This window comes from Cryptomeria japonica, chromosome 4, assembly GCF_030272615.1.
Source record: "Cryptomeria japonica chromosome 4, Sugi_1.0, whole genome shotgun sequence".
In the NCBI taxonomy this organism is placed as follows: Eukaryota; Viridiplantae; Streptophyta; class Pinopsida; order Cupressales; family Cupressaceae; genus Cryptomeria; species Cryptomeria japonica.
Genome location: NC_081408.1, coordinates 25,299,535 through 25,326,223, shown reverse-complemented (window position 1 = coordinate 25,326,223; position 26,689 = coordinate 25,299,535). Strand labels below are relative to the sequence as shown.

At 35.6% G+C, this 26,689-nt stretch overlaps 2 protein-coding genes across 2 annotated transcripts; both read right to left on the bottom strand.

Annotated features, from left to right (window-relative positions):
- Positions 1-1,032: 1,032 nt before the first annotated feature.
- Positions 1,033-2,118, bottom strand: LOC131042123 (arogenate dehydratase/prephenate dehydratase 2, chloroplastic-like). Its single transcript, XM_057975443.1, has one exon. It carries the CDS (start codon positions 2,116-2,118, stop codon positions 1,033-1,035), a length of 1,086 nt encoding a protein of 361 aa, XP_057831426.1.
- A 5,087-nt stretch (positions 2,119-7,205) lies between these two features.
- LOC131042122 (arogenate dehydratase 2) lies at positions 7,206-8,291 on the bottom strand. The gene has a single exon (XM_057975442.1). It carries the CDS (start codon positions 8,289-8,291, stop codon positions 7,206-7,208), a length of 1,086 nt encoding a protein of 361 aa, XP_057831425.1.
- Between the last annotated feature and the right edge of the window lie 18,398 nt (positions 8,292-26,689).

Sequence of the window (26,689 nt, the reverse complement as noted above, 5' to 3'; positions counted from 1 at the left end):
ATTGTATTGATAGTTGTCTATCATTTGATCTAACATATTCTTTGATGTTGTTATGCACCATCCAATCTCAAGTACTAGAAAAGTTAAAATCATGAGATTCTTAGGCCATCTCAATTGATTTAGAAACCACACATTTCTCCATATCACCATCTTATGAAAACCTTAGATTTGAAATACCCACCAAAATATTTTTTTGATTGCAGAAAAAATAAAAATATTAAGCACATAGAATAGATCAAGTAAATGTAATTACTACTATGTAAATGAATGTTTCATTTAAACATATCACTAAAATATATGCTATTAGAAATGACTACAATTTTTTTTGCTATAAAAAATATAAAATATGTTCTAAAACTATCCAAATATTAAAATACCCAAACAATAAAATCTATCTAACTTTTAATTGTAAATACTACCTCCATGTGATATCACCTTAAAAAATCAAATGATAGCTAAACACCAATGCTTTAAGTAGGGCTATTGCTGATAAAAATGGTAAAAGATGTTAAAAAAAAATTTTAAAAATTAAAAAAATTAAAAAAAAAATGAATGTTGTTCATATATAGATGTTGAATGCCTGGAGTATGATATCATCATATTTAAATTTGGTTGTATTAATGTTGTTTCTAATTGAATAGGGTGATTGATGAAACTCCTTGTTTGAATGGTGGAGGTTCTAAGAAAGGAATTCCGCAGGAGGGGGTGTTGGGAAATTTATACTAGAGAATGTAATGGAAAGAAAGATTGATAGACTAGGAATTGTGATGCTACTAGACTCAAAAATATTATTAAAATGTAAAATTATTATTGACTTTGACGATAGAATTATTAAATATCATGATCATAAATATTTTAAAACAAAATTATTCACAATTTTTCCAGTCATATACTCTGCTGAATCACTGAGTTTCTATGATGGGGAGTGAAGTTCCGTTGGCGAAATATATTCTTTACAAAACTTGTATTTAGGAGATTTTTAAGAATTTACAAATGAAAAGACAGAGAGAGGGGAGACGGAAGAAGCCTTCCCTATAAATCGCTGGCATAACTCCCCATAACTCTAACGAACCCTGCAATTCCTTCCAAATCAAAAAGAGCTCCTTGCATGTCAGGATCTGCAACCGATCCTTCCAAATCCACCACAAAAACATACTCAAAATACTTGAAACCTCCCACGCCGTCTCTCATGGGCTTTTCCCTTCTCGGCCGGCTTTCGATCTTCACAACTCTCAACCCTCTCCTTTCAAAAATCTCCACAGCCTTGAACAGACTAGCAGTTTCTACAGAAAACGCCACTGTCGTCTTGGAAGTTGTACCGGCGGCTTCAGAAGCCACCGGTAAATTTTTAGCAACTACAAGAAACCGCGTACAATTATCGTCATCATCCTGCATGGACGGCTCCAAAACACGAAGCCCCAATTCTCGCGCAGCAACGCCACTGCAAATAACTGCCACGTCACAACATTCTCTCTCAACCACCAAACGCGCCGCCTCGGCGGCACAATTGACGGCCTCAACGGTGGCGTTCAGACTCTGCAAGCGGCGGCGGCAGTGACTCAGCGCCTGCGGGTGGCCGAGAACCCGTCTCACCCCATTTATCCCATTTAACCCCAACAGACAATGATTAACTTTCAGAAGCACCTCCCCCGCGATGTGTATATTCTGGTGGCGCAACAACAGATCGTAATTTCTGCCTACGACGCCGTCTAAAGAATTTTCCACCGCCACCACCGCTCTGTCGGCGGAGCCGCTTTCCAGAGCTTCGAAGGCTGAGTCCATTGTTTCTGGATAGGGAAGCGCGTCGCAACGTTGGAATGCTTGAACCGCCGCCTCATGGCAGTACGACCCGCGCGCTCCCTGGTACGCAACTTTCACCGGTTTCCCTTCGTAAAAATCCCCTGGCGTTGTGGGTTTTACCGGTAACAGCAAATCATGATTTTTATTACTGCTTGAGAGTAGCCGGTCATTGTAAATGCGTTCCAAGCGATCTAATACTGATCTCTCAAACGTCAGCCCGTCGGCAAATTTGGGCTTTGCTTTAGCTGAAGCCTTTCCGTGTAAGGGGCGCTCGCAAGCAATCTTGTGTATATGTGTCGACCTCATGGGCAACGCCATTTTGTATATATATTATGTGTATATATCTTAGGAGCACCTGTCTGAATTTTAGGTATTTGCAGAGGGGAAATAAACTCTGCTGAGGAGTGGCATGGACGATTTGGTATTTAAGCAACAATTGAGAGGGGAGAAGGTTGGGTAGAGCACACGTGTGGATAGAATTGGTCAAAGCCTGTTCGGACAACTCCCGCGGTTTCATACGTCGGTTTTCGAAAACACTGCTTTTGATGTTGAAGGAGGCGTTTAAATTACCAAATAAATCCATCCCAACCATTGAAATTTCTATTGTAATACGATTTTGTGATTTTTATCACCATTGAAAAATGTAAAGCGTGTTTTGCAGATATACCAAACGGAGTCAACGGTCAAAGGATGACTTGAGATGAAACAAAGTCTAAAGCTTATTCTGGGTTGGTACAATCACAATGCATCTTCAAGGGTAGAAAATATCCTCCTCTACAAAATCCATAGGGCTATCTTATATGCATATGGAAAAGGGACTTATGCAATTAGATGGGGAAAATATAGATGATAGGGGTTCTAAGAATATATTATCCTCACCTTATATGCTTGCCCTAGTATTATTATTTTATAAAATGTAATATTTTTCTAATCTTTGGCATGTCTTTATATAGACATTTAACAACCAAGATGGAAGGAAATTTTACTCTTTATTAGTCCTCACCTATCATTATGACCAAATATGGCTCTTTAAATCTTACTCATAGAGAGCATACTGCTGATGAAGTGATAGCTAATTTTGGGTCCACTCACACTATGTTGTCTAAAGAAAAAAAGAAAAAAAGAAAAAACAGAGCTACTGCTATTAGAAGGAAAAGAAAACCATTGTTTCTAGATGTAACTAAATAGATATATGAATGGGCAATAAAAGAATAACAATAGAACTTACAAAAAAATTGACTCAATTAGCCTTAATACTTATGTCATGTACATGACAAGGATCAAACCATCAAGCCAACATAAATGATCTTCTAAAACTAGCTACCAAGGAAGATTAGAGTATGAAAAAATTATGGATTTTATATTTTTATACTTCTAGATGTAATAAGGTATTTAGGAGTAGGTTTGCATCTCATTTCACCAAAAAAAAAAAAGAAGGTTCTCAAATATTTCCATTTCATTTCATTTATGCCAATAATAATGTCTAGTGTGAGTCAATATTACAAGGGCTAATTTAGCAACAAAAAGAAAGCAGATATAGATATTTAAAAATTCAAAGCTTCTCATTAAAAAAGTCAAGGTTCAAATGCTACCAACAATATCAAGATGAGATCATACAACATAGATGACATTATAATGTTTATGTCAAATTTAAATCTATCTGTAAAGCCTAATAATATCCAACCAAACCCTAGATCTACAAACTAATTCAACAAAGTCAATAGAAAACTATCATGCAATGTAAATAAACCATAAAACAAATAAAATTATAACTTCATATTCATCATAGGCGTGTCTCCATTGTTCTCCTATCTTCCATGATCTTGTATTTGGTGTATTGCTCTCAAATTTGTGTTGCACTTACACAAGAACTCAAGGAAGAATGGATTTAGTTCTAATGATGTATGATTGTGACGAGGTATGCATGTGATGAGGTATGCTCTAGAATGATTTTGGCATTATGTAAGTATAAATGCTTGTATATGTGATTGATCAAAATGGAAGGAAGAAACCTCTTTTATAGACATATTTAAGAGAATCAAGGGCTTAGATTAAGAGACTAAAAGATGAAGGGCCATAATCACATAGATGAAAGAGAATCAATAAGATTTGAGAGTAGGTAGAGATGAAGGGAGGAGATTAAGAGGTGAAAGGTAGAAAATAAGAGTGAATAGGATGAAGAGGTTAAATTTGAAATGGAGGGATGAGATTCAAAGGTGGGTTGAATTTGGAGAAAACACAAAGTTAATGAAGAGACAATTGACACTTGTCACATGCCTATGATGTTAGATTATGATCTGTGTGAACAAGTTGGAGGACTAGGATTAAAAGAGGAAAAAGGTAAGTGAATTAATTAAATAAATAGAAGTATTTATTTAATTGATAGAGGAAAGGGCTAGATAAATTAAATAAATAAAATATTTATTTCATTTAGGAAGGAGGGATCTAAATAAATAATAAAATTATATTTCTATTAGAAAGAAGAGGCTAATGAATTAATCAAATAAATAAAAAATATTTAATTAATAGAAGACATTCAGATAAACTAATTAAATAAATAACAAATATTATTCAATTCAAGGTCAATTTTAAGTGTATATAGATAATAATTAGATCCACTTGACCCATCAAATTGCCAAATAAAGATTATGCTAAATTAATTATAAGGCCTACAATTCTAGATAATTGAGAGGACTAATAGGGTCCTGAAAGTGATTCTCATTATTGTTTGGTATTTTTTAGATTTGATTTTGTGAGTTTTTTATTACAATCATTTTTTATCAAACACCATGATCCATCATCAAGATAAGATAGCAAGAGAAGACAAGAAACGGGATATTAATAGACCAAGATGACTAAATAGATGTGGGTGAAGGACGAACACAAGTTAGGAAGGTACAAGAATCTAGGAAAGAAGTGAGAGAGGAGAGAGATAAAACTAAAAATAATACTAGAAAGAAGAAAAGCAATGGAATGAAAGCAAATGAATAACCACAAATTTAAAATAAGAGATAAAATGTAAAATTAAAAATGAGAAGAGAAAGGAGAAACCACACAAAATTGTAAATGAAATGACAAAAGCAATAATTATAAAAATAAAATGTGAAAGGAGAAAGAAAACAAAAAACCAACAATAAATAAAATCTATAGACAAAGAAAAAGTGATAAACAATAACCCAAAAATAAATAGATAATATAAAAAAAAGACAAAAAAGAAATAGAAAAAATACAAGGGAACACAAAAAGAAAAGAAAAGAAGAGGCCTTGAAAATAAAATAAAAAATAAAAATAAATAAAATAAAATTGAATAAAATATATAATATGTAAAAATAATTTAAAAGAGACAAAAAAGATTTAAAAACTAAAGAAAGAAAAAATAAACCTCAAATAAAAATTCACACAATCAAATTTAGAAAATACAAAGCAATTATAAATATGAACTATCGAAATTTCATTATTTTAAGCGATTCTCATTATTTCTCTAATAGTCAAGATAATTTATAGAACAATTATAACCTAATATCAAACAAATCTATACATATCATATTTTATAATTAGCATATATTAAACTAATAAAGAGAATCTATTAATCCCCAATGATGAAAAGGGGAGAGACCTTATTTCACTATAGATATGTTCCCTTGGAAAACGTAAAATTTAGCAAGATATCCACTCAAAACCAAATCAAAATGTGAAAAGTACAATTGAGTTCTAGCATGGAACTATAAGGAATTTAAAAAGAAAAGATATAATTTAGCACACTATTAAATTTTATACAAATTTGAAACAAGATAAAAGCAAAGATCAATCAATTCAAGGATGTAATCTTTAATGGGAAAAGAATTTGATAAAATTAACTTATTTTAAAGTTATTTTTCCTATTAAACACTTAGGTTAAGTATCAAATTTGATATTGGTAAGGAAAACAAAAGGGGACGTTAGTCTCAATGTTGACTTCAAGAAGGGATTAAACTTAAGGATCACAATCTTCCTCTATCAACAAAGTAAATATTGTAAATAATGGTTAGTTTGGAAAACTTCTCTTTATTGGATTTATTTAGTTACAATTATATTTAGGTGAATGAAGAAGAATAGCATAAAACAAAATTCATCCCCAAGTGAAAAATATTTGCATATGCTCAAATCTCTTTTATTTTATCATATTATATAGCTACAACATTTTAGATGGTCATACGCATTTCCTTCAATGAATTGATAATAAAATATTTCTATTATATCTAGTTGTAGGGTGAGTTGAAACCAACCATATGCCTACAATAAATATTGTATTGATAGTTGTCTATCATTTGATCCAACATATTCTTTGATGTTGTTATGCACCGTCCAATTTCAAGTTCTAGAAAATTTTAAATCGTGAGATTCTTAGGCCATTTCAATTGATTTAGAAACCACACATTTATCCATATCATCATCTTATGAAAACCTTAGATTTGAAATACCCATCAAAATAGTTTTACAGTTGATTGCATAAAAAATAAAAATATTAAACATACAGAATAGATAAGTAAATGTAATTACTACTATGTAAATGAATGTTTCATTTAAACCTATCACCAAAATATATGCTATTATAAATGACTACAATTTTTTTTGCTATAAAAATTATAAAATATGCTCTAAAACTATCCAAATATTAAAATACCCAAACAATATAATCTATCTAATTTTTAATTGTAAATGCTACCTCCATGTGAAATCACCTTAAAAAAATCAAATGAACTTTATTCTTTAGTCTTTAGAAACTAAATAAGTTTAGTCATTGAACTCTAGAACTTAAGAATTTCAATCCAAAGATCCAATAGCTAAACACCATTGCTTTAAGTAGGGCTATTGTTTGATAAAAATGGTAAAAGATGTCCAAAAAAAATGAATGCCGTTCATATATAGATGTTGAATGCCTAGAGTATGCCCACAAATGCTAAGAGATATCATCATATTTAAATTTGGTTCTATTAATGTTGTTTCTAATTGAATAGGGTGATTGATGAAACTCCTTGTTTGAATGGTGGGGGTTCTAAGAAAGGAATTCCGCAGGAGGGGGTCTTGGGAAATGTATACGAGGAGAATGTATACTAGGAGAATGTAATGGAAAGAAAGATTGATAAACTAGGAATTGTGATGCTACTAGACTCAAAAAGTGTTATTAAAATGTAACAATATTATTGACTTTAACGATAGAATTATTAAATATCATGATCATAAGTATTTTAAAACAAAATTATTCACAATTTTCCCAGTCATATACTCTGCTGAATCACTGAGTTTCTATGATGGGGAGTGAAGTTCCGTTGGCGAAATATATTCTTTACAAAACTTGTATTTAGGAGATTTTTAAGAATTTACAAATGAAAAGACAGAGAGAGGGGAGACGGAAGAAGCCTTCCCTATAAATCGCTGGCATAACTCCCCATAACTCTAACGAACCCTGCAATTCCTTCCAAATCAAAAAGAGCTCCTTGCATGTCAGGATCTGCAACCGATCCTTCCAAATCCACCACAAAAACATACTCAAAATACTTGAAACCTCCCACGCCGTCTCTCATGGGCTTTTCCCTTCTCGGCCGGCTTTCGATCTTCACAACTCTCAACCCTCTCCTTTCAAAAATATCCACAGCCTTGAACAGACTAGCAGTTTCTACAGAAAACGCCACTGTCGTCTTGGAAGTTGTACCGGCGGCTTCAGAAGCCACCGGTAAATTTTTAGCAAGAACAAGAAACCGCGTACAATTATCGTCATCATCCTGCATGGCCGGCTCCAAAACACGAAGCCCCAATTCTCGCGCAGCAACGCCGCTGCAAATGACTGCCACGTCACAACATTCTCTCTCAACCACCAAACGCGCCGCCTCGGCGGCAAAATCGACGGCCTCAACGGTGGCGTTCAGACTCTGCAAGCGGCGGCGGCAGTGACTCAGCGCCTGCGGGTGGCCGAGAACCCGTCTCACCCCATTTATCCCATTTAACCCCAACAGACAATGATTAACTTTCAGAAGCACCTCCCCCGCGATGTGTATATTCTGGTGGCGCAGCAGCAGATCGTAGTTTCTGCCTACGACGCCATCTAAAGAATTTTCCACCGCCACCACCGCTCTGTCGGCGGCGCCGCTTTCCAGAGCTTCGAAGGCTGAGTCCATTGTTCCTGGGTAGGGAAGCGCGTCGCAACGTTGGAATGCTTTAACCGCCGCCTCATGGCAGTACGACCCGCGCGCTCCCTGGTACGCAACTTTTACCGGTTTCCCTTCGTAAAAATCCCCTGGCGTTGTGGGTTTTATCGGTAACAGCAAATCCTGATTTTTATTACTGCTTGAGAGTAGCCGGTCATTGTAAATGCGTTCCAAGCGATCTAATACTGATCTCTCAAACTTCAGCTCGTCGGTGAATTTGGGCTTTGCTTTAGCTGAAGCCTTTCCGTGTAAGGGGCGCTCGCAAGCAATCTTGTGTATATGTGTCGACCTCATGGCCAACGCCATTTTGTATATATATTGTGTATATATCTTAGGAGCACCTGTCTGAATTTTAGGTATTTGCAGAGGGGAAATAAACTCTGCTGAGGAGTGGCATGGAGGATTTGGTATTTAAGCGACAATTGAGACGGGAGTAGGTTGGGTAGAACACACGTGTGGGTAGAATTGGTCAAAGCCTGTTCGAACAACTCCCGCGGTTTCATAAGTCGGTTTTCCAAAACACTGCTTTTGATGTTGAAGGAGACGTTTAAATTACCAAATAAATCCATCCCAACCATTGAAATTTCTATTGTAATACGATTTTGTGATTTTTATCACCATTGAAAAATGTAAAGCGTGTTTAGCAGATATACCAAACGGGGTCAACGGTCAAAGGATGACTTGAGATAAAAACAAAGTCTAAAGCTTATTCTGGGTTGGTACAATCACAATGCATCTTCCTCTCGCCTCCTTTCCTTTGCTGGACAAAATACGTATTCCCACCTACGTTATAATCAATAAAATTGGTCGTTTTCACTCAAGATAAAATAATCATTGAATTTCCTGCCGGCCAATCACGTTTTTTTAGTTGGTTATTTAGGTGAGCCGCCACCACGAGCCTCTATCTACTGACACTAAATCGAATAAAAACTTAGCTAATACCTTTTGTTTTTCGCTACATTTGTCTCTTAACATTTTAGCTGATAAATTTTTAATACTTTTTCATGATTGGCCTCGTACCTTACTTGCATTGGATTCCCCTTAAATGGATTTTTTTAAAGCACGGAGTGGTTACATGCTACGTCAATTGATAAGTAATCTTGAGATATAAGATAAATTATTATATTAAAGTTTATAAATAATGATGATATTTGATCAATTGTTTATAGTAGAATATGATTAATCATTAAATTAACAAGGAAAAGTAAGTTGAAGTATATTTAATAAATTAAATTATTATGAATGTATGTGAAGGATATTTTTTTTTAATCTCATCATTAGAGGTGCATAAATCTTATAGTAATTAAGAATAATTTGTTACATCAATATAAATAAGTGTAGAATTTTGATAGTGTAATAGTACTCAATCTATAAAGATTCACAAAGTTTCTTGTATTACTAAAATATTACACATAGTCACTAATCTAATAATCCAACTATTTTCTCTTCTAGCATATATATATATTTTTTAAATCTATATAAAGAATGTCCATAAATATCTTGGAAAAATATATATTTTATTTTAATATTATTTATTTAAAAAGAAGTTCTAATTTATTATTTATCATTTGATATTTGTTATTATTATTTATTTTTTTAAATATTTTTATACAATTATTAAATGTTGTGTTTTTTATCATATGTATGAAATTATAAATTAATTTGAATTAATTCTATTTATCTTTTAAAATTTATTTAAATAGAATTTATTATTGACTTAGGGTTTAATATTGAGACTAAATATGTCTTTAAAAGATATATATCACATCTTTTTATAAAATTTTTAAAGATATATATGCTAGACAACAATATAAATTATTATTAAAGATTACACCATTCTTAATTTATTTTAGTAAATATTATATTATATTATTATAAACGTAGGGAAATGAGAGAGAAGTTTGAGTGGGATGGAATTGGGATAAGAGTGCCCTTGCCAATCATCTTGATCCACCAATATTAAATCCTAAACTGTAACCCCTAAACCAAATTAAACTATACCTAATTCTAATTATAAATAATGTATTTAATTTTATATAGATTTTTCATGATCGGGATCTCATCATCCTACCATCATGAAACCTAAAGACGAAGTAGTGCTAGCCACCCTTGAGCTAAATTTTCAATTATCTTGTCTAAACAACAATACGACACGCAAATGTTTGCACGACATGCAAACATCCTACAAATATTTCAAATCTAAATTAGCTCATTCTGCATCAGACCTCTACCAGCATGTGTCCCTTGGCTTGTGCACATCCTAAATGGTCATTCCCACCCATGAAGAGAAACAAAACTCTCTCTTCTCCCTCAGTTTGTGGAGAGAATAACTAAAGGCTCACTCTTGAATCTCTTACTATGACACTCTCAACGAAGCTCTATCAAAATACACACTTGATATCATAGCAACTTGGACTTCTCTCGAAAGAACAATCAAATAATTATATCAAGAGAGGGATCTTGACTACGTAACACTATTCTTATCTCTTATGTTGATATTATCGTATTTATCAAATCTATGAATGTATCTACCATTTATGTGCATTTAGTTTCTTTATCATTTTATCTCTTGTAATAAGGGTTTTCTTCCATTAAGTCGGGTTTATTTCTATTATGTTATCTATTGTATCTCTTGTAATAGGGGCTTTCCTCCATTAAGTAGGGTTTGTTTCTATTACACTATCTCTTTATCGTTTTATCCAAATCAATCTATCTAGCTATCCATGGAGGTAGAAACACCAAAGCAAGGGTTTGACTATGGCAAGCCCCTATACAAACAAAACATTTTCCACATTGTTGAGTGTGTATAGGTGACGAACATATTCAATGACTAGAATCAAGTTTGGAGCATATTTGATGTAGAGAGGATACCCACTCCTACTGGGGTTTCTTATTCTTGATGTCTCTCTAGGCAGTCTCTTGAACCATCCAATGGTTCCACACTATCCCAACTTTCCAAAGGTTGTAGGGTGCACCTTTAATGACCTTCCCAAGGTCCTTAGACTATGGTGACCACCTCTTGTCTTATGAGTGTCCAAAACTTCTTAATTGAGACTCTCCTACTCAACACCTTCTCACACCTTCACCAAGAGCCAACCCCCTCTACCTTAGGATCTTCTCTCACACATTCTCAACTCACATAGGATTGCTTTGCTTTTCTTTTCTAACCCTATCTCTTCATCTAGGTCTTTGGAGATTACTGTTTCCAAGCTTAAGGACCAATTTGCTCTTTTAGGCCTACTAGGAGACCTAGTCCAATTAGCCCTACCGGTGAGGTATTTTGCACTTATCTGCCAGAAGTCTTGAACACCCCTATGAACACTTTGGCTTTTCAGACACCCTTTTGGGAGTTTCATACAATATCTCAAAATTGGATATGGGTTTGGTTTCTAGCCCACCTAACCCTTTTTAGGCCTAATTCCCTCCTTTTAAGCCTACAAAATAGGGTTTTACTCAAATGCCTTCTCCAATCCAAATGGCCAAGGCATCTATTGATTGTCTCAAGTCTGTACACCCATGAGGATGTCCAATCCAACCTGGAATCAAATCCATCCAACGGATTTACCCATCTAGGGCCTATTGTCCATGTTCCCCATTGCTTGCCAACTCAGCATGCCAAGCCTAGGGTATGGTGGCAAATCTGGATTTTAGCCTCCCTTATCTTAAAAATAAATTGAAAGCATACTTTACAAGGCCTCATAGCATTCCACAAGGTTTTAGTATGGAGTTCCACCATGGAATGCTAGGTATGAGCCATAGAGTCTTCAAAACCCTTGTTTTAAGGTCTTTAGGACCCACCTGCAACAAAAATGACAAAACTTACAAACTATAACACTTCAAAACCTCAAATCACCATGCAATGAAAGGTATGTCTCTGCTCTAACATTTCATGCCTTGGTCTGGGCTTGTAAGTCCATACAAACCATACAAAATCGCTTAAACTAAACTACTATTCGCTGAAAACACAAATTTTGAAAGGCTAAACTTGCTTTTCTTCATTCAAATCTTCAACCAACATTCTCATCGATTGTCCCAAGAATTATATCAGCCTTGGGTTGGTTACAAATGTCTTTAACTGAAAAATAAAACCAACTAGCCGTTGGTGTTTGGAAAATGCAAATGTTGCAAAGTTGCTATGAGCAACTTTTGCAACTTTTTACAACTTTTACATAGTTGAGCAACTTTTGCCCAAATCAAACCTATGTCACTTCTAAAGGTTCAAATGACCTTAAAACCTCCTAAACTTCATCACACCAACCTATTCTAACACAATACCAACTTATTCTACCAAATGCCCTATCTGGCACCCTTAAGAGCCAATAGGCCAACATTAGCAAAATAATAACTCCTAGGGTCCTTACATCATCTGAGCACTTATTCAAAATCCTATTGACCTTATTACAAACCAAAATAACATGATTCCAAACTCCTGGAACCTACACAACAAAATTGCTCAAGTGAAACCGCACCATGCTCCGGGGGTAAGAAGAACTCAAGTTTCTTGAGTGGATAAAGCTTGGACATTGGTACCATGTTGTATGATGTCTCTCTCTAACATCCATGTAGCTTGTGACTCTGGTAACCCTACCCATTTGATCAGATAGTCTTTGTAGACTCCTTTCCTAGTCTTTTTCACAACCTTAGAATCCAAAATGCATTCCAATGTGACCGGTTGGCTTGGAGGTAAATCTTGTAACCAGACTACATATTCTATAGTAGTAGGTTCTTCTTGATTTGTAGTTGTCTGAGACCCTTTGTATGGATACAAATAATATAAATTGAAGATTGGGGATATGCCTAAGTTTTGAGGTAACTCTAACTCATATGCATTATTGCCAAATTTATGCATCACCTTAAGAGGTCCAATCTTCTTCATGCATATCTTGCTAGGTTGTCCCTTGGGTAGCCTCTCCTTCCACAAGTAGGCCAACACTAGATCACCAACCTTATAGTGTACATCTCTTCTTTTCTTATCTGCTAGTGTCTTGTACTTCTCATTGTGTTGTTGCAATGTCTTCTTGACCTGCTCATGTATCTCTTTTATATTCTCTACAAATTTTTCCCCTTGTGCACTTCTATGGTCCATAGGACTAAGGTCTCTAAGTTCCAAGATGCCCCTAGAATGACATCCATAAATAATTTCAAAGGGACTTCGGCCTGTGCTTCTATTAACTGAGTCATTGTAGGCATACTCTGCTTGACCCAATACTAGATCCCAAGCTTGTCCATGTTGTTTGGTGATACATCTCAACAAGTTACCTAAGGATCTATCAACTACTTCATTTTGACCATCTGATTGTGGATGGTATGTTGATGAAAAGGAAAGTTTTGTGCCTATTTTCTTCCATAAGGTTCACCAAAAGTGACTTACAAATTTAGTGTCTCTGTCACTCACAATGCTAAGTGGTAAGCCATGAATTCTCACAACTTCCTTGAAGAATAGCCCTGCTATGTAAGAGGCATCATTTGTGCATTTGAAAGGCACAAAATGTGTCATCTTGTTGAATCTGTCCACTATGACAAAAACACTATCATACCCTCTTGGAGTCCTAGGCAAACCAAGTACAAAGTCCATGCTCAAACATTCCCAAGGTCTGGTTGGTATGGCCAATGGCTGGTATAAACCTGCATTGTTGGAGGTTCCCTTATCTCTCTAACATATGGGACATTTCTCCACAAACCTTCTAACATCTGACTGAAGTTTAGGCCAATGATAAAACTGTCCAACCTGCTCTAAGGTCTTGTCAAGACCAAAATGTCCTCCTAATCTGCCTTGATGCTTCTCCTTGATGATATTGTCTCTCATAGAGCACTGAGGTATGCAAAGTAAGTGTCCTTTAAACAAAAGACCTTCCTGCAACATGAAATCAGAATATGCAACATGACAAACATTAGTAAACTTGGTGCAAACATCATATGCTTCACCAAAATCCTTGTCACCTTGGTATAGGTCTTTGAGATCATTTAATCCCACACTTTGGAGCTAAACCTCTTGGGTGGTAAGGACTCTTCTAATTAAGTCATCTGCTACCTTATTGGTGACTCCTTTCTTGTGTTTGATGGAAAAGGTATAGGTCTACAAGTGCTCAACCCATTTGATGTGTCTTTGATGTAACTTCTCTTGTCCATTCAAGAAGCTAAGTGCATGCTTGTCAGTATAAACTATGAATTCCTTGGGAAGTAGATAATGTCTCCATTTCTTAAGGGCTTGTACCATGGCATACAACTCTAGGTCATAGGTAGAATACTTTTGTTTTTCCTCATTGAGCTTCTCAGAGAAAAATTCTACCGGATGACCTTCTTGGCTCAAAACTACTTCTTTTGCCAACTTGCTAGCATCACACTCCATAGTAAAGAGCTGATTGAAATCAGGGAGCCTAAGATAGGGTAGTTCTGCTACTTTTTGTTTCAACAACTCAAACCCCTTGTCTGCTACACTAGCCCACTTAAACTGACATGTCATTCCTCCTTTGATGGTGTTCAATATGGGTGCACATACATGGCTAAACCCTCTAATAAATTTCCTATAAAATGAAGCTAACCCATGAAAATTTCTCACATCTCCTATTGATTTAGGAGTAGGCCAATTAACTATTGCATCTACCTTTGTTGGATCCATTTTCAAACAACCTTGAGAAACTACAAAACCAAGATATACTACTTCAATTTTGAAGAACTCACACTTGTCTAAGTTGATCATCAAATTTTCTTGATGTAGCTTCCTCAAGACCTAATCCAAATGTCTGATACGCTCCTCCCTTAGCCTTCTAAAAATCAGAATGTCATCAAGATAAACAATCACAAATTTACCAATAAATTCTGCAAGCACTTAATTCATGAGTCTCATGAAGGTGATAGGTGCATATGTGAGCCCAAAGGGCATCACCAACCATTCATAGAGCCCCTCATTGGTCTTAAAGGTTGTTTTCCTCTCATCTCTAGGTCTAATCCTTATTTGATGATAGTCTGATTTCAAATCCACCTTTGAAAAGTAACAAGCTCCTCCTAAGTAGTCCGCTAGGTCCTCAATTCTTGACATTGGAAACCAGTATCTGATGGTAATCTTGTTGATGGCTCTTGAGTCGGTGCACATTCTCCATTTGCCATATTTCTTATGTACCAAAATAGTAGGTACCACACATGGGCTTAAATTCTTCTTTATGAACCCCTTATCTAGCAATTCTTGCACTTGTCTTGTTATTTCTTCATTTTGAGTAGGTGTCATTTTGTAAGCAACTTTGTTTGGGAAGGTAGCTCCAGGTATGAGGTCTATCTAATGGTTCACATCTCTGTATGGGGGTAGATAATTCGGTATCTCATTGACAATAATTTCTTTGTACCGGTCCAACAAGGTCTTCACTTCTTGAGGTACTGTCGGTTTGGGTTCAGTCTTTGCCTCTTCTTTTGGTTTCACTATGATGGCATATCCTTGGTTCCCTTCATGCTTCAACTTTTTTAGGAACTCCTTCCCACTAAGTAACATAACACTTGAACCTACATGTCTTTCTTCTCCCTGAACAACCAAAGGATCCATTTGGAACTTCCTCCCTTCCTTGGTGATAACATAAGAGTTCTTCTCCCCATCATGTATGGCTTTGACATCATATTGCCAAGGGCATCCAAGCAACAAATGGCATGCATCCATGGGTAGTATATCACATAGTACTCTATCCTTATACTCTCCAATTTCAAAGTCTATCCAAGTTTTCTCATCAACTATCACATGTTGTCCTTTACTCAACCATGATACCTTATAAGTATTGGTATGTGGCAACCTTTTCAACTTGAGTTTGTCTACCATTTCAACTGCTACAATGTTCTCAGTAGACCCTGAATCCACTATGACCCTACAAATCTTACCATATGATATGCAAGTGGTTTTAAAGAGTGTCTTTCTTTGAGTAGGTTCTTTGGCCTGCAGTACCTTCAACAATGTCCTCCTTAACATCAGATTCTCTCCATCTAGAACTGGTCCAACTTTTCTTATTAGTGAGGTAACACTTTGATTGTCTTCCTCTTGCACCAACTAAGTTCTCCTTTCACCTACATAAGAACTTGAAGTCTTTTCAGGACAATGGTTCATTGTGTGGCCCACTTGATGACAATGAAAGCATTTACCGGTGAAGACTGTGGGTCTTCTTCCTTGAGTACCAAATCTACCCCTAAAATTGTTTCTTCCTCTAGAGCTACCTCTAAACGGACCACTCTTGCTAAAGTTATCCCCACTATGTTCAGATTGATTTCTTTCTTCATTCTTTCCAAAGTTATGTCCCCTTCCAAAGGTGCCTCTTCCTCTGAATCCTCTACCACCTCTGCCTCTTTAATTGAATTCACTTTTCCTCTTGATCTTATCCTCTTCTCTCAAGGCCAACTGAAAACTCTTATGAACTGTCTCAGGTGCCATCATGCTAATTTCATCTTGAATGTTTTGTCTAAGGCCATTTAGGTATCTTGCTACCTTCTCCACTTCTTCCGCTTGTTTCCTTTCTCTTAAAGTTAGTTTGTTGAACTCCTTTGTGTAAGCACTCACATCCATTTCCCTTTGCTTCAAACTCATCAACTTCTTGTGTATCTGCACCTCATAATCTAGAGGTAGGAATTGAGTTTTGATTCTAATCTTCATTCTCTCCCAAGAGTTGATCTTCTTTCTCCTGGTTTGTTCCCTTTCTTCTTGCATCATGTTCCACCACACTAGAGTTGATCCTTTCAACTTGGTCTTAGCCAAATTGACCCTCTTTTCTTCTACAATCTCCTTGTATTCAAAATGATTGTTCAAAGCTTCTATCCAATCCAATAGCTCTTCTCCATTTAGGCTTCCACTATATACCGATAAACCATCTAGGCTACCTTTTTTGAGTGATTTAAGAGAATCCAAAAAGATTTGTTGACCTTTCTCCAACTCCTTCTTTTCTATCACCACTCCTATCACATCTATGCCTTCATCATCAGTTTCATCACCCCACTCTATGATCTTGTCCTTACCTTTCTTGGTGTCTTACTCCCGGGCTTCATTAAGCATGTCTTGGACCAACTTCCTAATGGCCTCTTCACTCATTGCCTTAGGTGGTATGCAGATGGCTTCTGATTCTACCTCTTGGTCTGACATACACCACTTTGTTTACTCAATTGGCTCTGATACCAATATGATGTAGAGAGGATGATCACTCCTATTGGGTTTGCTTATTCTTGATGTCTCTCTAGGCAGTCTCTTGAACCATCCAATGGGTCCACACTATCCCAACCTTCCAAAGGTTTTAGGGAACACCTTTAATGACCTTCCCAAGGTCCTTAGACTATGGTGACCACCTCTTGTCTTTTGAGTGTCCAACACTCCTTAATTGAGACTCTCCTACTCAACACCTTCACCAAGAGCCAATCCTCTCTACCCTAGGATATTCTCTCACACATTCCCAACTCACATAGGGTTTCTTTTCTTTTGTTTCCTAACCCTATCCCTTTATCTAGGTATTTCGAGATTACCGTTTCCAATATTAAGGACCAATTTTCTCTTTTAGGCCTACTAGGAGACCTAGTTCAATTACCCCTATCAGTGAGGTATTTTGTACTTATCTACCAGAAGTCCTAAACACCCCTATGAAAACTTTACCTTTTCAGACACCCTTTTGGGAGTTTCATACAATATCTCAGAATTGGATATGGGTTTGGTTTCTAACCCACCTAACCCTTTTTAGGCCTAATTCCCTCCTTTTAAGCCTACAAAATAGGGTTATGCTCAAATGCCTTCACCAGTCCAAATGGCCAAGGATTTTCATGATTGTCTTAGGTCTGTACACCCATGAGGATGTCCAATCCAACTTGGAATCAAATCCATCCAACGGATTTACCCATCTAGGGCTTGATGTCCATGTTCCCCATTGCTTGCCAACTCAACGTGCCAAGCCTAAGGTATGGTGGCAAATCTGGAGTTTAGCCTCCCTTGTCTTAAAACAAAATTGAAAGCATACTTTACAAGGCCTCCTAGCATTCCACAAGGTTTCAGTACAGAGTTCCACCATGGAATGCTAGGTATGAGCAATAGAGTCTTCAAAACCCTTGTTTTAAGGTCTTTAGGACCCGCCTGCAAACAAAATGACAAAACTTACAAACTATAACACTTCAAAACCTCAAATCACCATGAAATGAAAGGTATGTCTCTACTCTAATAATTCATGCCTTTTTCTAGGCTTGGAAGTCCGTACAGACCATACAAAATCTGTTAAACTCAACTACTACTCACTGAAAACACAAATTTTGAAAGGCTAAACTTGCTTTTCTTCATTCAAATCTTCAACCAACATTCTCATCAGTTGTCCCAAGCCTTATATCGGCCTTGGGTTGGTTACAAATGTCTTTAACTGAAAAATACAACCAACTAGCCGTTGGTGTTTGGAAAATGCAAATGTTGCAAAGTTGCTATGAGCAACTTTTGCAACTTTTTACAACTTTTACATAGTTGAGCAACTTTTGCCCAAATCAAACCTAGGTCACTTCTAAAGGTTAAAATGACCTTAAAACCTCCTAAAATTCATCAAACCAACCTATTCTAACACAATACCAACTTAATCTACCAAATGCTCTATCTGGCACCCTTAAGAGCCAATAGGCCAACATTGGCAAACCAATAACTCCTACGGTCCTTACATCATCTGAGCACTTATTCAAAATTCTATTGACCTTATTACAAAGAAAAATCACATGATTCCAAACTCCTGGAACCTACACAAAAAAATTGCTCAAGTTCTCCTACACCAATATTTTGGTGGTTCTTTGTCTTCTATCCATATAGACTATAGCACAACACGCAGACGTCTCCATGGTGCACTAGCATCCTAAACCGAGAATTTATCAGATTGGTGGTAAATTTTGTTGTTTGTTATTTTTTTTTCTTAATAATTAGAAAACCTTGTTCTATTATTTAGTGGTTATTATTTATATATTAGTATAGTTTATTTTATTTTATTTCTTTCTTGTATCTTCTTGGCTCACCATAGTGCCAATTTAGTGAGGTGACAAAGGAAGGTTTTCTCCTTGAGGTTCATCACTTCGAGGGTAGAAATTTCCCTCTACAAATAGATAGAGGAGGATATAAAGAGGTTATTAATGAGACATAGATGAATATATAGAGAGGTGGAGAGGGAGGGAGGGTGGAGAGAAAGGTGATGACCTAGACAATTGAGAGAGAGAGAGAGAGAGAGAGAGAGAGAGAGAGAGAGAGAGAGAGAGAGAGAGAGAGAGAGAGAGAGAGAGATGGGGACAAGGAGGGAGAGATAGAGAGGGAGAGGGGTGAAAGGGAGGGAAAGACCTACAGAGGGGAGGGAAGTAGACATGAAGGAAGTGAGATATCAATGGAAGGAGGAGATAGAGATGTGAGGAGAGATCAAGAAGCTAAAGAGAGGTTTCATAAAGAGAGAGTGGTAAGGGGGGAGGGAGATAGAGGTGGAGTGTGAGGAAGAGAGATTTAGATGGGACAAATAGGTAATTGAGAGATGAAGAGGGGGAGAGAGTATTCAAAGACCTAGATGGGGAGAGAGTTGGGTAAAATAGATATAGGAGGATAGAGAGAGGTGAGTAGTGAGATATGGCAGGATAAACCTAGAGAGAAGAGAGATAGGGCTGGAGGGAAAGGTGACTACATAGAAAATAGAGAGAGAAAATAAGAGAGAGTGACCCAAGAGGGAAGCAAAGAGATGGGGGTAAGGAGGAAGGGAAGAAATGGAGGGAGGGACCTAGCGAGGGGATGGATGGAGAAGAGGAGAGCGAAAAAGAGAGAGAGAGAGAGAGAGAGAGAGAGAGAGAGAGAGAGAGAGAGAGAGAGATGAGAATGAAGGGATGGAGGGAGATGAGAATGAAGGGATGGAGGGAGATGTATACATGGAGGCAATGAGAGACCTAGGGAAGGAGGATAAAGAGAGGGGAGAGAGAGAGAGAGAGAGAGAGAGAGAGAGAGAGAGAGAGATTTTATAAAAGGATATGGGTACATGGGGATGGAGAGAAGTGGAGAGGAAAGGAGAAAACTATAGGGGTGATAGATAGAGAGGCGAGAGACCTAGATGATGGGAGAGAGGGGTAATATGGATAAAGGTAGATGGAGAGAGGTGGCCAATGAGACATGGGTGGAGAGGTAGATAGGTGGAGAGGGAGGAAGGTAGAGATCTAAAGAGATTAAAGAGAGAGGGTGGGAGGGAAAGGTGATAATATAGACAATGGAAAGAGAGAATAAGAGAGAGTGGCTTATGAGGGATAGAGAGAGACATGTGGGTAATGAGGGAGTGGGATATAGATAAGGAGAGGGGAAGAAAGGGAGGAAGAGACCTATAGACAAGAGGATGGGGGAAGAGGAGAGACAAGTAAGAAGGGTTGGAGGGAGAGGTATACATTAAGGGAGTGAGGAACTTAGGGAAGGATATAAAGAGATGAGGATAAAGAGAGAAGAGAATGTGAGAGTTGAACATAAAGGGAGAGTGGTAAGGGGGGGTGAAAGAGAATTAAAGGGGGAGAAAACTAGAGAGGGGATAGATTGAGAGGTGAGAGAGCTAGATGATAAGAGAGAGGTGAGAGACCTAGATGGAGACAAAGAGAGAGTGGTGAGATAGATTGACAGGGATAGAGAGAGGTGGGTAATGAGATATGGATGGAGATGTAGAGTGGTGGAGAGGGAGTGAGAGAGGTTGGGAGGGAAAGGTGATGACCTAGACAATGGAGAGATGATAAGAGAGAGGGCGGGGGGTGGAGTTGGAGATGGAGAGGGAAAGAGAGGGAGAGATAGTAGGAAGTATCAACATGGGCAATACCCTCAACCCTATGTAACCTAAACCTTGTATCATTAAGCTTGTACCATGAACCCTATACCAATACCCTAAACCATATAATATAAACTCTATACCCTACACTCTATTCCCTAAACCATATACAAGGGATGGAGAGGTGATGACCTAGAGAGGGGAAGGATAGAGAATAGAAGAGATAGATACAAGAAAAAATAAAAGAGAGGGCTAAGGAGAAAGATAGAGAGAGGTACATAGGGAATGAGTGAGATAAATAGAGAGGGGAGGAGTGGCGAGGTGAGGGAGAGATAATTTCATAAAAACAAAGATAGAGGGGTAAGGAGGTAGGGAGAGAGGTGGAGAGGGATGAAAAGAACTAGATATGGGAAATATATAGAGGTGAAAGACCTAGAGATTGGGGAGAGAGAAGTGAGAGACCATGAGGAGTATAGATAGAGGTGAGATAGATAGAGGGAGAGATAGGTGGGTAATGAGATAAGGATGAGAGGTAGAGAAGTAGAGAGAGAGAGAGGGTTGGAATTATAGGTAGTGGTCAAAAGAATGGAGAGAGGGGGAGAGAAAAAAAGAGAGAGGTATGCAAATATAGAGATGGGGGTAAGGAGGGAAGGCAAGGTAGAGAGGGATAGAGGATAGGAGAACAAGAGAGGGGACAAAGAGGTGAGAGAGAGAATAGAGGGAAAGAAAGAAAAGTATCAGTAGACAGGGAGGGAGACAAGGATGGAGTGAAAGGTAAAACCTTATATAGACGTCATTGATCATAAACCCTAAACTCTAAGGTTTAATCAAAGCGGGAGAAAGAGAGAAAAAGAAAGAGAACTTTTTGAATGTAGACAATAAGATGCTAGAATTATTCAAATGGTGAGATAGCATTGAGTTAGTCATTTTTATAAAATCCATACATTATTTGGTGCTAGCATTATGTTAATCATTTCCATGACATGTGTGCATTAATTGGTGCTAAAATTTTAAAAATGCATTCAAATAGCATGTGCATGTTATTTGGCACTATCATTTTTATTTGTATTGAGAAATTCTAGCACTTTGGGTCGGATTTGCTTTGAACATCCCAGAACCCAAAGGGTTAGATGACCATTTCATGCAAAAGATGTATTTTTAAAGAGTAAAATATATAACACATTTTTGGGCATGGTCTCCATCACATTTGCACATGTTTCAATGCAAATTTGAAAAAAATACCACAATGGATTAAGCTCTCTTAGCTCTCTAACCATATGATGTTTTTCACATTTTGAGTATGCTAAGATTTTCATCTCTAATTTCATTTGTTAGTGTGTGCATGTTTTATCAAACCAAAATATGGTATTTTGGGTATAGTTTTTTACTCGTTAATCAAATTTTGAAAAAAATTGTATTTCTAGAAGCTAGACTCCATCCTACACATATTGAAAATTTTGATTTTTGATTAGTCTTAAAAAAAATTATGAGGGAGTCCAATCAAATTTCTATTTTTTCTTGATGTGCCCACTCTAAAAATTAGTAGAAAAATAATGTATTCATTAAAAAATGACCAAAAAATTGGAGTAAACTACATGATGTTATCTAACTTCTCACTAGAGTGATTTTTGAAGTTCTAAAAAAGGAACATTTTAGGGGGCACAATAGATGCTATGTTATGTTTTTGTGGGGGCGGGGCTTTTGAAACCCTTAATATCCACCATTTTCACAAAAAAAAAAAATAGTATTTTGGAAAGTAGAGTTAGACCACTACAACACTTATTCTTGTTGTATCTTCAAATTTTGAGTGTACCTATATTCAATTTCTTGTTGAAGATTAGAGTTTACTGATTTTAGAAAGAAAGAAAAAGTTGCATCTTAAGACCTCCTTTTGGTCTTCAATCTTGGTACACTTACTCTTTTATTTGAACATCTTGTAATTCTATTTTGAACCTCCTTATATGCAAAAAGAATGAGGAACAATTGAGTGTAAAGTTACTCTTTAATAACAAGGGTAAGTGAGAGGCATGAGGAGGTTGTTCATGGGTACATAAGTGCTTCCATGTTGGAGGAAAATAGGAGAATGAAAGTGAATATATTGTAATAACATTTATTTATTGAAAATGCATACTTGGCGTTGCTTCTTGGTGGATTTTATTCTCGCATCTAGGTTTCTCCATGTAAATCATGTGTTATGTGATCCTCTTATGTTGTCTATTTGTGTCTCTTTGATGCTATCTTACGATGATGTTATGCATTTTTTATTATTGTTGTAAGTTCATATAAGGTGGTGTTAATAAGCACGATATGAAGACTTATTTTTAGTATCATAATGAAGAAGGATCTAAGCATGGTAATTACATATCAAGGCAATTTAAAATAAAAAAATATAATATTAGTTTCATATTTTCATGTTCTAGTTGTACAAGCTTTGTATATCATCATTTGCTTGATTATATTAAAGGTTAGATATTAAATTTCAAAACCTTTGGTGTTATAAACTATATAATTCTCAATAATTTGTGATATTGAATGAGAAAAGAGAAATTGTAAGAATATTGGATGGTGAGGTGGGAGAATAAGAATGCTCACACATGTGTGAGCTTTGATGTAGTATGTGTGAAGAAAATTCTCACACATGTGTGAGCATGAATGTGGCATGTGCGAAGAGCATAGTTACATGTGTAAAAATGGGAGTGGATATGAGACAAGATTAAGGGATAAAGTGGAGGTAAAAGATGCTTCTAATATAGCATTCTCACATATTTGTAGGAAAGGGTTTGGCTGATTCAATAATGCTCACACATGTGGGAAGATGGAGTAGAAAGGGGGAAACATGTAAAAAGGTGAACATTTAAGATCTTGATCCATACTAAGAATCAAATGGTTGAGACTATAGAACAAATATATTGTGTTCTCTAGTGATGATGTGAATTTAAATATTAGAAAAATGTTAATGGGGGATTAATTAACCTAATTAATTAATTAATTAGCATAATAATTAATTAATTGGAGGATTATTAGAGCTAAGGTTAATCAAATTAATATTAGAGAACAAAGAGGAATTAATTCATAAGAAATTGTGAAAGTAATTAATTAAATAATTATTTATTTTATAAATTTATATAAAGTTATTAAGAAGAATTAGAAGTAAATTTTGAGTGTCTACAATGTCAATTTTAATATAATATTACTTTGATTGATTTATCATTATCTACATCTACTTGGCTAAGAGACTTACATCACAAATGCCAATAAGATAGAGGCATTAAAAGACTCATGCAATAGGTTTCCATTGATCCTTCTTCAAAGCCCAACATTCATGGGATGATTTTTTGTTGCGATATAAGAGGAAATTTAGTTTTGGCCTCCCAATCAACTTTATGATAGAAATATTTGTCTAAATTCCATGGTACCCCATCTACTACATGATTCAGGTTTAACATAATGTATGAAATATTTTTCCATATTTTTTCCTAGTCCAAGTTATACGAAATAATATCAATAAATTTTTGGTGGAATGCAAGATCTTCCAATGTAACAAACATAAAATTGTTTCCACTCTTGGGTAGTTTTATCCATTGTCTATTCCTATCCAAGTGTGGATAGACATTTTCATGGATTTTATTTAAAGCATTACAAAGTATAAATAAACCAATCATTCCAATGGTGGTATCCCATCTCTGAAAATAGGACCATTTTTGTGCATTAGATCATCCTCATTTTGCCTCCATTGTTTGCTAGATCTTCATTGACTAAATTATTCACCTCCATAGTATACTTGATTTCATTATCAATGATCATGATCCAATTTTTAGTAGTCACTTATGAGGAGAAAATTTTCAATGTCATGATATTCAACACAAAATAAGGTGTTATATAACCCATAAAATAATGGTCAAATTAAAATTATTAATAAATTCCCGAAGGGCTCTTTGCATTGTTTTTATTTTGATCAACAATATAATTGGACGAACTCATTAGCATTAACTTAATGATGCTATAATATCACTTATCACATAACAATTGATTACTCTATATGAGGTCATGTGTGGTCAATTTCCAACATCTATCTAGACATACATACTAGGTAAATCAAAGATACAAATAGTGGATTTCATCCTTCACACATGCGATACCATTCTTCACACCCTACAACAAATTTCACCTAACATAGAACTATATGAATGTACAAGTTTATCAACACCCTTTAGAGCACACATTTACTATTGGCAACATGACCTTCCTTTGAATACATGCATAGAAGCAATTACCTTTGAAGTTGAAGACTTGTCAAAAGCTTGCCCCCAAGTTTTATGAGCCTGATAAATTTTTACAACTAATTGGTTGTTTTTATTGTATACATGTTAGAGCTTCCTCCCTCCTCCAAGATTTGTTAGATTTTTTCATGTCTCTTATTTAAAGCAAGATCTCAGTTGATAGATTTGTGCATAATCTGCATTACATGAGTTGGATATTGAAGGATCATTTCTCCTAACACCCAAGTCTATCCTTGATAGAATAATGTGCCATCTTTGCAACCAATGCATCATGGAGGTCATTCTCTCATGAAATGGGTTGCAACTAGGAGATGTAACATGGGAACCCCTCATCCATGTATAACAACAATTTTCTCGTCTCAAGATCTTAAGAAGAAAAAAAAAATTAAGGGGTGGACATGTTAGGACTTGTAGTCCAAACTTTTTCTTCCCAATTAATTACTTTGGTATTAAGATTTATTAATAAAAAATTTGAACACATGTTTTAGAAGTAGTCGAGCTTTTTAAAATGATTTGTCCCAAATGCTTAGGAAGTAATATTTTCTTTGGATAGAATTACTATAGTAAATGGTTTGATAGCAGAATGGATCAAGCATGAACTTGTCCCAAAATATCACCCCTTCAAATATGATAGTGATATATTGTAATGCACGAACTTGTCATTTCAATGAAATAATATTCTTGTGCTTCTCTTTGTAGCATATTTTTATGTATATCTTTCTTTTAGATAATCTATTATATTGTATGAAAGTATACCAAGTAATGTATTCAAATGCTAACCTTGATTAAAAATGCATCATTTAATATCATCAATGATGCATCATGTAAAACATGTTATGAATTTATTGATTAGACATTTATTCCAGCATTATAACAAAATCACAAAGAACAGTTATAACACATCATCTTAGGTCCATTATATGTTTGTTTCATGTCTTCAATTGTTTTCTTAAATCCATAAATTAAATCTAAATTTAGAAATTCAACTTAGGAGAACTTGACCCTTCCAATCTAATAAATTCTAAAAGGTGTTTGTAAATATTACCAATCTTCGCTACTATTAAAATATTAGAGGTCAAGGTGAACTTTCAACATACTCTAAAATCCCACATCATTCTCGCAGATTATAGGGTCACTCACATGGAGTATATTAGTTCCATGCGCATGAGGAACAATTTTACAACTGTAAAATTGATCTAAAAAATACACAAGTGAATTTTTAAGACTATAACAAATGATAAAAATTCAGCATGGACAAACAGATTCTTAACATTTAGACATAAATTTTTACATCAAAATTTATCATTAAAACTATAAAATATATTTTATATTAAAATATTAAAAAATTACATGTTCAAATTGAAAAGCAATTGAAAATGAATACAACAGAAAATAGAGACAATGTCAACAGTCTACATTGAACAACAGCTTAAAAAAACAGTCTCAAATAATAATAAATAACCAGTTTCCATTGAACAGTCAATAACAAAACAACTCATTTTAATTTTGTAAATAAATGTAAAAACATCTTACAACTAAAAAAAATACACGTGGGATTTTTGGTATGAAAGTAAGTTGGGAAATGTTTTTTATTAATGTTTAAAATTCTGCTTTTTTGGTTGCAATGGATCTGCCACTTGCCTTTTTATTTTTTATTTTTTGACGTGGACAATAGTGAATGAAA